Source organism: Manacus vitellinus, unplaced genomic scaffold (genome assembly GCF_001715985.3).
Source record: "Manacus vitellinus isolate BGI_N305 unplaced genomic scaffold, ASM171598v3 scaffold_12_pilon, whole genome shotgun sequence".
NCBI classification, from domain to species: domain Eukaryota; kingdom Metazoa; phylum Chordata; class Aves; order Passeriformes; family Pipridae; genus Manacus; species Manacus vitellinus.
This window is the reverse complement of record NW_021938949.1, coordinates 17022989-17033992: the sequence shown is the minus strand read 5'-3', so window position 1 is coordinate 17033992 and position 11004 is coordinate 17022989. Positions and strand designations below refer to the sequence as shown.

The 11004-nt window shown below is 52.7% G+C and overlaps 1 protein-coding gene across 1 annotated transcript; it reads right to left on the bottom strand.

The window, feature by feature from the left end:
• Window positions 1-363: 363 nt before the first annotated feature.
• On the bottom strand, window positions 364-8623 carry CUNH7orf26 (chromosome unknown C7orf26 homolog). The gene is made up of 6 exons (XM_018067517.2): window positions 8409-8623; window positions 7085-7306; window positions 5619-5784; window positions 3373-3900; window positions 1637-1676; window positions 364-1102 (listed from the first exon to the last, which is right to left on the bottom strand). The coding sequence occupies exons 1-6, from the start codon at window positions 8598-8600 to the stop codon at window positions 895-897; spliced, it is 1356 nt and encodes a 451-aa protein (XP_017923006.2). The 5' UTR covers window positions 8601-8623; the 3' UTR covers window positions 364-894.
• Between the last annotated feature and the right edge of the window lie 2381 nt (window positions 8624-11004).

Below are 11004 nucleotides of genomic sequence, written 5' to 3'. Positions count from 1 at the left end.
GGCTGGACACCACATTTGGTTGTTGTGCCAAGAGCAGCACGTTCTGCCACCCTTCCCCGATGACTCCATGCATCCCTGTGCCCCACTCAGAGCTGGCCTGAACACCACAGCCAGCCTTTGGCCAGTTTTCCAGCCAGCATTAACAAAACACGCCAGATCTCACCCCAAATTTTCAAGAATCACTGACTGAGGTGTCTGGAAAGGGCATTTCCCCAGCTGGCAGGTCGATGGGTCACTGAGTTTTGTCCCCTCCCTAGCACAGGCCTAATGAGTTGGACCTTCTAACCAACTGAAAGATAAAAAAAATCTTAATTGTTTTAATTCTCATTCTTCTAACTGTTTGACAGAGAAATGGCAGATTTGTTTCAATGCTTCTTAAATTGGTTCCTTTAATAGGAAGTGCTGCTTTACTCTACCCTTGTGCTTCCCAAACAAATGTCTGTGTTCCAAAAATATACAGTGTACACATCCTCTGTAGCTATAGATACAAACATTTACAAAGAAACAAGCAGGCTGGGGTGGAATAGCTTGGAAAAACCCAAAAATCACAGGGGGCCTTTTCTCCTGGCCCCCCCAGAGCCAGAGCAGCTGGGCTCAGTGTGCCGTGAACACATCCAGGTGAAAAATGCACGACTGAGGAGTATCAGACCCTTGGAGCAAAAGGATTTCCACACACAGCAGAGGTTTGGAGTTTCTGTTGCATATTCCCACCCCCTGTTTTGTCCCTTAGTATCTGCATCCCATGTCCAAACCTTCCAGGCCTGCTGCCAAAGGGCCGATCCCTCACGCTCGGCTTCACTCCGGAGAGGAAAATGTGGTTCCCAGGACAGTTTGGTTTTATCTTCGAGGCTTCCCCAGGCTTCATGGTTGCTGGGACACCGTGCAGCCTCTGTCCTAGCGGATGGGCCGGTATGGGAATGTCATTCCTGGAATGAAGGTCTGCACGGGGTGCGCCGGGAGCGCGGGGTGCGCCGGGAGCGCGGGGTGAGCGCCGTGCGCGGGGTATCCCAGCGGAGGGGTGTGGATGTGGGGGTAAAATCCTGGTGGCAGGGCCCCGTGGGTGGGCTGCTGCACTGGGCCCGAGATCACCAGCTGGAGCAGGCTGTGGAGAGAAAATCCAGACAGGAGGGAGGATTGTTAGAGCAGCTTCTGTGGTGAATCCGAGGGCGACTCGCGCCCGACGCGCAGCACAGCTGAGGGGCGAGGACAGGGACTCGATTATGCTCTTTGCAGCTTCCAGAAGACTCTTTTTTTTCCCCTTTTCCCCCTCTTTTTTTTAAACTCAGTCGCTCTTTGCAAAGAGGCAAGAAGCAATTAAGCTTAGGGTCAGGTAATACAGGCAGGGAGTTGGGGATGGGACAACTGAGGGGCAGGTTCCTGGCTGGAATTTCATTTCCCTTTCTGTGTATTTGTTTTAACACAGGCTGGGCAAGAGCAGATATAAGGTGGGAGCCACTGAAATCCCCTTCAGTCAGGAGCCCAGGGAAGAAGTAATCAGCACTATGTCACCTGTAGCCCTGGGTGAGCAAAGGCCAGATTCCAGGAAGATAAATTTTTAGAGGAGATTTTGTCTCAACAGCCCTCAATGTCCTGGAACAAGCATCAAAAACAACACAGCTGCAGAAAGGTCTCTTACTTGTTATGTGGTAGCCTGGAGCACACAGTCCTCAAGTCATCTGAAAGAGGACAGAACACATAATAATAAGGATAAAGCAGAAATTAGAGTGATTTTCCTCTTTGCTGTCCTTTCTAGGAAGGTCAGATTACTGAATAATCAGTAATTTTACTGAGTAATTACTGAATAATCAGCAATCTGTCATCATCACTAGTCATCAACACATCCAGAATCCCATTCTCAGGCCCTAAAACCTCCACAGGGGAGAAAATGTTCTTCATCTCACCAGCTTTCCACACCAGCTTTTCCTCTACTGTATGTTTGACATTTAAGGCAGACCAAGCCTTAGGATGGATTTTCCAATGCCAATATACCAACAAGGAGTAACTAAAACATAGGAAACACAAGGCATGACTGCCCACTGAATATAGCATTTATGAGAAGAAAGGCTCCTCATTAGGTCAAAGCAAGGCAAAGGTTACCCAATGCCTGTTTTGTCTTGGTTTGGTGTTTTTGAAACACTGACAGTGTAAAGAAAGGATTGGGTTGTTTTGGGTTTTTTTGCTGAGACCTATCAACTACAAATTGCAGCTTTTTTACCATCTCCAAACTTCTGCTCAAGCAGAATAACTAGAACCAAGGAATTTAACAAGATACCCTGCTGATAGAGTGCTTTCAGGAATAGCTGGAGAACAAACCTGCCTTTGTAGATAAAACCACTCCCAAAATACTGAGATATCTGATATTTCAGCAGCACCTTACACTGAATTACCTTCTACAGTAAGAGCAAGTGCTCAGTTGTTCCAGGTGAACAACTAAGAACCAACACAGCTGAAATAAGCCATCAGCTCAAAAAACTCCAATTCTTGCTTGTTCTTATTACATTTGGAGCTACTTTATAAAAAATTAGGAAGAAGAACACTGAAATTTGACCAGCAGCACTGGTTCAGCCAGGGCTAAAGCCTCAGGCACCTGCTTAGGCAGAGGCCACTCTCAGCAGTTGGGGTCTGCACCAACTGTCCCAGTGGTTGGGGAGCTTTAAGCCTTCTGGTCACACCCAAAACTCCCTGTTTTCAAGAGAATATAGCAAGAAAACAGCCTGTCTGGCTGACTCTGTGCTGTGTTGAGGCACTTCCCTTTTTCATCTCTGCAGGTCTTCTGGAAAGAACCAGCTTTGGAGACAGGAAAGCCAGACAAAAAACCCACATTAGCAGACTTTTTTTAACAAGTTTAACTGAAATTGCACACACTGTAATGGGGTCTCATTACAGGTGAGCTGAATGCCCAGAAGTTCCAGATGAAGTGTGCTTGTTTGCTTTACAAATTCTTTGTCTAGCACACCCCCCCCTGTGGGTTTATGTGCTTCATGGACTCTCCTCCAGCAGGCAAACTCAGAGATGTCAAACTGAGGCACAACTGGACAGTGCTTTTTAAATAGCTACAAGCAATTCTGAGGGGAACAAATTTGTCCCTGTGCCAGACACCCAGGTTTAACCCCCTTGTGCACACTGCAGGGTTGAGGATCAGTTCAAAGCAATGCATGTCACCTACATCAGTGATCTCTCTTATTCTCCATCCAGCTATTTTCCCTGAACTATTTCCTGCACTATTGCTTTCCAAGAGGGGCAAACTACTAATCCTGCTGTGAGCACGTTGATCTTCACTCCCCTCACTCCAAAACCCCCTCTTACAACTTCTGCACACTGGAGGAAAAGAATCCTGTGCCAGGGTCTGTGCCAGCCCCACCAACAACTCACCTCTAGTGCACAGGAGTGCTCCCGATGCCATGGCCACTTGCAAAGCCTGGGCCAGCCTGTCCAGAGCCAGTTCAATCTCTTTGGATGCATTGAGAGGATTGAGTTCATCAGACAGTCTGTTGATTTCCTCGACCAGCGGAACCACGTGGTCAAAGGGCACCAGCCCCAGGCGCCCGTAAAGGTTCTTCTCCGTCAAGTGCCCCTGAAGCATCATCAGGACCTGCAGGACACTCAGGTGCAGCTTTGAGTACAGCTGGTGGCAATCTTTGTCTTCTCCTGAAGCCGAGTCCTTGGCAATTTTGCTGGGAGCGTGTCCATTGGAGAGAGAGGCTTTCTTCTTCCTCTTGTAGGCCAGGGGGGCCTTCACGCACCAGCGGATGAGTCCGGTCAGCGGGGTGAGCTCCAAAAACCCTATGGGCAGGTTGGCTGCAATGGGAGTGTTCAGGAAGGTGATGAGGATCAAACGGGGGTCCTCAAAGATCCAGGAAACGATCAGCTCCAGCAGGTCTGTAGGAGGGATGAGGTCATCTGGAGAGAGGAAAGTTGGTGTTGGGTAAGCTGAGCCTTGCACTGAAGCACGGGACTTTAATTTAGTCTTTAATTAGTCTCTCACACACACCCTTCCTGCACTGTCACAATGATGCCTTCCCAATTCTGCTCCTTTTCTCAAGACACAGAGAAGATACAACCGTGTTCCTGCCAACTTCACCTTCTCCACCTATTCCAAAGACACCACCAAATGCCAGCATTTATCCCCCCTCCCAGCAAAGCTTCTTTTGTTGTTTTCTTCTCTCCCACCCATCATCTGCTCATTTCTTCCCTAAATTCAGTCTCCCTTTATCCCTTGCCACAGGAAGTACAAGGGGCAAGGGAAATAGGAAAAACTTGTTGGGTGAAGAGAAGGAAGTGCCAATCATTCAACTCATTTCCTTTAAGACTTACCTAAACAAACATGTTTGGGTAAAACAACGTAATAATATGATCACATGACATGTACAGGATTATAAGATTATGTAAAGCTTCAAGTAAGAAGTGAAAGGTGCTCATGAACTTGACTACAGACAAGAGAAACCCTGACTTGCCAGTAATCATCCTGTCACAGGCTGCTGGATTTGAAGAGCAAGCTCCCTTTTCTTGGGTCACCAAAACCATCTCAAATAAATGAAGGAATGAAAAAATTACTTCCTGTAACTCATGCTGTGTCCTTTCTGGCATGTCTTTTAATTACCTGGATGAACTTCCAAGTGGTTGCACAAAACAGGTATAAAAATACTGAGATACAAAATACACTTTGAGTTCTAACAAATACTTGAAAAAACCACCATGAAGTTTAAGCCTCTCCCTCACCCTCAGTAATGCCAAGCTGTTTATCTGGAGAAGACCATGCAAAACTTTTCCTTTGCTGATAACAAACAGCATTTGCTTTCCTGGATTATAGGTGATGTTGGTATTTAGTGTATGGTTGTTCCCTGGTCTACCATAAGCTCTCTGTTACTGAGTAAAGCTAAATCAAACTTATTTTAGACAACCTCATGTGTCTGATTAACAACCACCTCAGACAGGTTGTATCACTGGCAGTCACACTCATAGTTAAAGAGTGCACTGGAGATATGCTGTTGATTATGTATTTCTTGTCACTGCTCCACAGAAATCCTGCTCTGGCTTGCAAACATTCAGAATTTGTGTTTCTCCCCTTTTTGGAAGGAATCAGGCTGACAGGGAACCCTGAGTCTACCTCAGGTCTGACTGCCCAGCCCAGACAGATCAGCTTTCACTCCCAGAGCTGCTCAGTCAATAAGGTCCCCGTGTCCTTTGCCCTCTGTGGGGGACAATGCCCTTTGTGTCAGGTGTTACCTGGCTGCTTCTCCAGCAAACACTCTCTCTTTTATCCAGAGAAGCTGTGGCTGCCCCTGGATCCCTGGAAGTGTCCAAGGCCAGGTTGGACAGGGCTTGGAGCAACCTGGTCTAGTGGAAGGTGTCCCTGCCCATGGCAGGGGGTGGAACAAGATGAGATTTAAGGTCCCTTCCAACTCAAACTGTTCTTGGATTCTATTACTCAGCCACGGAGTGGTTATTTTTATTCTTACCCCAGTGCCAGATGAGGCAACAGCCACACCCCTGAGCTGCTTCTGGCAATAATTATTGGTAACACCTCTTTAGCATCCGAGCAGTTAATTCTCTTGCAACAGTTAATTTGTGTTGTGTCGCACCTCTTACTTGGAAAGACACAGCTGGGAAACACTTACCTGAAGAGAGGTCGTAGAGAGCTGTGACAGATGTGATGAACTGGCAGCAGAAGCGAGGGCTGGCACTGAAGATCTGCTTCAGGGTCTGGATGGAGCCTGGCACCAAGTTGCAGTAGTCGTCAACCAGTGCCCGGGCCAACCTCACACAGAACACAGCAGGGGTTCTCTGAGGGGGTGGCACATGAGGAAAGCAGATTAAACCCTGTCACAGGGCTGCTCCAACATCTGTGTTCCCACTTTCCCAAAAGAGCAGTGTGCTTTCTCTCTCTCAGCATATCAAACATCCACTCGGCCAGAAACAAAATCACTATATCTAAGTATAAAAATAGGTGGTGATAATTCATGCTTAAAGTATCCGTGGTTTAAAATTAAAACCTTTCAAATCAATATTGTGACTTGGAGATTTTTTTTTTTTACTACTTCAGTAACATTTCTTCCCTGTGAGGGTGGTGAGGCCCTGGCACAGGTTGCCCAGAGAAGCTGTGGCTGCCCCAGCCCTGGAAGTGTCCTTGGAGCAACCTGGGCTAGTGGAAGGTGTCCCTGCCCGTGGCAGGGGGTGGACAGGGTGAGCTTTAGGGTCCCTTCCAGCCCAAACCATTCTGTGACTCCACAACTCTAACACAGTTCTGGAGTTCAATTGGTTCAACCAGTTCAGTGACCTCCCAGTCACACCTGATATTTTTAATGTGGAAAAAATTCTGTGCAATCCTCAGGCCTTTTAAAAGCTGCAATCTGCAAAAAAATACACCTTCTCCTGCTATCCAGGTTACATCCTATCCTCCTCTCCCAAGGCTCAACAGGTGGGAAAAGTGACCCCAAGGAAAAATTGCTGGTCTTACTTCTCCCACCTTTCCCTCCCAGCACATTCTTTCTGCTCTTCCCCTTCCATCAAAACCAGGTGACTTCTGCACATCCCATGAAGGCAGCAGGAACAAAGGTGCACTTCCCAAGGTTTACAGTGGGAAATCTCAACAGGAAAAGGGGGAGACAGAGGAGATCCCTGACATACCACACTCATGGAAGACAGACGCAGGTATTTTGTGCCCAAATCTCAAGAGAGATGCCTCTTCCATGCACAGACCTGCACATCAGGCAGGGTTTATTTCCCAAACTCCTTGGCTTCTTCAAGCAAGGTGACCATGAACTGCCAAGGTTTGTTGCCTGTGTTGGTCATATTCTCACTGAGCCCTTTCAATGTGCACGGGGTTGGGGGGAATTAATAAAACTTTCACTGACAGTAAAAAAGAAACATCAACCCTACTGTTTTTCTTCCATGAATGAATTGGCAAAAGCTCTTCCTGATGCTGGAGCATAGGAATGAACATGAGCACAGACGGGGGGGGGCAGCAGTTTTGTCATCTGAAACCAGCACAGAGGAGCAGCTGACTGTGCCCAGTCACTGTATCCATCCTGGAACACTCCCTCACCCCCTCCCTGAGCCATCCCTGCCTGCACAGGAGCTGTACCTGCAGCCAGAAGGCAGCACACTCCAGCACAGGAACCCTGCACACAGCCACTGCCATGGACACCAGCTTCCCCAGCAGGGCCATCCTGCTGTCATCTGCCTTGTTCCCTTGGGGGCTGAACAGAGATGAAAAGATGATCTGCCGGACTGAGTCCTTGGTCTGCTCTTGGAAATAATTGCACATGATCTCAAGGAGCTGGAGTTCCTGAAGGGAGTTCAGTCTCTGAAAGAAAACAAAAGCAAAGCTGCAAAATACACTGGGGGTCTTGAAAAAGCAAGAAACAAGTGGAAAAGACAGGGGCAATAAAGGCTGGGAGCCTCCCTCAGGTGTGAGGGACTCAGTCTTCAAGCACAGCACACACATTCAAACTTTCTGAGCCACCACTGCATTTACCTGGTGACACTGAAAAGCTTTAGGTTGTATTTGAACACCTGGATACAAAAGACTGGTGCTTGCTGCACCTGCAAGTGCTGCCCACAGACTGGAATTGCTGGGGTGAAAAATATTCCCTCCCTCTGCAAATAACAACTCTGAAGACACTGCTGGGCAGCTGGCAGGGACACAGCTGGGCCCAGGAGCCCACCAGGCCCCAGGTCCATGCACCCCAATACTCACCAGCAGCTGTGGTTTCTCACTGCTGATCTCTGAGACCCCCAACCCAGCTCCATCCCATGCCCACCAAAAAGCCTGGTAGGGCCCAGCTGCAGCACTGGGGGGCTGTGGGTGTTCCCAGGGCCCTCAAAGCCCACCACAGCTCCTGAGAGCCCTGAATCCTGGCCAGCCCATGGGGGTCTTGTCAGCTAGCCCCATCCCTGCCAAAAACCCCCTCAGTCACCAGCACCCCAGGGAGCCTGTGCTGTCCTTTTGGGGCCTGTCTTCAGCAGCAGCTCCTCAGGGACTTCATCCCTTTCTTCCAAAGCCTTAGTCTCCAGCAACAGCCCCCCAGGGACCTAATCCTGCCCTTCCAAGGCTTTGGTCTCCAGCAGCAGTTCCTCAGGGACCTCATCCTGTTCTTCCAAGCCCTCGATCTTCAGCAGCAGCTCTTCAGGGACCCCATCCTGCCCTTCCAAGCCCCTGGTTTCCAGCAACAGCCCCTCAGGGACCTCATCCTGCCCTTCCAAGGCTTTGGCCTCCAGCAGCAGCTCTTCAGGGCTCCCACCTTGCCCTTCCAATCCCTCGGCCTCCAGCAGCAGCCCCCGCCCCTGGGACCCTCATGGTGCAGCGGCAGCCCCGTCCAAGGCTCTGGGGGCCTCCCCTCTACACCCACTGCCCAGGGCTGTGTCCGCCCTCAGCCCCGGGCTGTGCCGGGGTGCCCGTGTCGCACCTTGGGCGGCGCCCCGCGCTCCTTGGGGACCTGGAAGAGGAACTCCTCGAGCAGCTCGGTGGGGCCCTTGTCCACGAGCGGCAGCGGCGCGTTCTGCAGCTGGCTGCTGAAGTAGATGTCCAGGTGGTACAGCACCTCCTTGGCGGCGCTCAGCGCGTCCCGCCGCAGCAGCGAGTGCCGGATGTCGCTCATGGCCCCGTTCCCGCTCCCGGTCCCGTTCCGGTCCCGTTCCCGGCCCGGCCCCGGCGCGGCCTCCCCTCGGCGGCGCGGACGGCGGGGGCGGGCGCTACGGCGGCCCGCGAAGGACAAAAGGGCTGCGCGCGGGCGGCCGCCGGCAGCGCCCCTGGCGGGAGGGGGGGGCTGGGGCTGGGGCTGGGGCTGGGGGGCTCGACCGGGACAGACCCGGCCCTTGGGGGGTCTTGGCTCGGGGTCCTGAGCCGGGAGAGGCTGGACCTTGGAAGGATCTTGGCTCTCGAGGATGTTGGCCCGGGAGCCTGGTCTTGGGGCTGAACCATGGAGTCTCGACCTGGGGGGACCTGGGGGGGAATATCGGCCCAGTCCTTGGGCTGACTCAGGAGGTCTCTTAACTTGGGAATGAACTGGCCCTGGGGGCATCTTGGCCCTGGAGAGATGAGCCCTGGGGCTGAGCCAGGGGGGATATTGGCCCCGGGGGGGCCTGGGGCTGAGCCAGGAGGTCTTGACCTGGACCTGGGGGGATATTGGCCCCGGGGGGGGGGGGGGGCTGTGCTGGAGCCGAGCCAGGAGGTCTCAACCTGGACCTGGGGGGATATTGGCCCTGGGGGATATCAGCCTTCGGAGCTGGGCCTGGGGCTGACTCAGGAGGTCTCTTAATTTGGGAGGGAAATGGCCCTGGGGGCATTTTGTCCCTGAGCGATGAGCCAGGGGGGATTTTGGCTCCAGCAGGGGGGCTGGAGCTGGGACTCATTCAGGGGGAGGGAATTGAACCTGGAGGGATCCTGGCTCTGGAAGGGTCTTGAGGGGCTCTGGAAGGGTCTGAGGGGCTCAGCCAAGGGATCTTAATTTCGGGGGGTAGGACCTGGGGGTGTGTTGTCCCTGGAGTGATGGGCCTGGGGCTGACTCAGGGGGTCTTGACTCAGGATGGATCTGGCCCTGGGAAAGGTCTTGGCCCTGGAGAGATCTTGGGGCTGAGCCAGGGGGGCTCGACCTGGGGGGGAGCCTAGACCTGGGGAGGTCTTGGACCTGGAGGGCTGGGCCTGGGGCTGATTCAGGAGGGAACTGACCCTGGGGGGATCTTGGCCCAGGGGGGTCTTGGTCCTGGGTCTGGTTCTTGAGTGGGTCTTGACCTGAAGAGGGACTGGCCATGGAGGGTCTTGGCTGGGGGAGCCTGGCCCTGGGCCCAACCTGGGGAGCCTGTTGGGGTCTAGGCTGAGCCCTAATCCCTCTATGGGAAGCCCCCCTTCTCTGGGGTGTGCCTGGCTCCAGGAGAGGGGGCTGGCAGGGGCCCCCCCAGCCCCTCAGGATCACTGCACACTTCTAGGGGCCTGGCATGGCCCTCCTGGGAAACCCAACATCTGCCTTTGGAGGCTGGGTGCACTGGGAACACCGGGAACACCAGGACATTGGCCAAGGCCACTGAGGCAGAGCTGGGGTGAGCAGGGGCAGTGGGTGGGGTGGGGGGGCTGCTACCCCCTGGCACCTCACAGCCCTCCCAGGGATGGGGCTGAGCCGTAGGACCGCCTGGGGAGGCTCTGGGGACAGGCACCATGCCAGGGATGTGGTGCTTTTTGGCAGTTCCAGCTTGGCTTCCCACCCAGAGACCAGAGTGGCAGCACCACACTGGGATGCACTGGATACCCTCAGCCCCTGGCACCGGGTTCCTGCTGGCCCTGGAACACCCACCTTGTTGGAAATGTAGGGGTGGAAATGTGCTGGGTGGGAACTATTCATGTTTGTGAAATAAACATTTTTTAAGAGAAATTGTGTCTGTTGATGAGTGAGAGCTGCCCATGTCCCACATCGGGGAGCTGCCACTCTCCAGGAGTGGTCTCTGGGATCTCTTGGCATTTTAATCCACTCCAGCACGTTCTCAGCCTTACCTATGACAGGAGGTATTGGCAGTGGCTGAAAGGGCTCTTTTTGCACTGAGCAGACCTTTATTTCCGTGAAAAATGCCATATGGAGCCTGCGGCCTCACATGTTCCTTGGCCGGGCAACCACTTGGCAAGGTGAACATGTCCCTCCCCATAAATGCAGGTGCAGATCCTTCCCCTTCCAGACTCCTTGGATGACACCAAAGGTATGTCCTGCTCCCCTCTCCTCCCTTGCCACAGGAGCTCCCCAGTGCCACCTTCTCCAGCTCAGCCTAATTTTGCCAAGATGCTCTGCCAGGGCTGAGCCTGGGCACAGCTCAGGGTCCTCGTAGGTGTCTCTGCCTGGGAGGTGCAGAGGCTGCTGTGCCCCCTGGGGAGTGGGGAGGATTTGTGGGGCTTTGGGCAATTTTTGGCATGACCAAATTGTGGCATTACTGAATCTCTGTGTTACCAGCCGGGGGAACTGCAGTGCTGGAGGGAAGTGTTTGCAGCCACAGCGAGGGTGCGAGTGGGAAAGGTGAGGG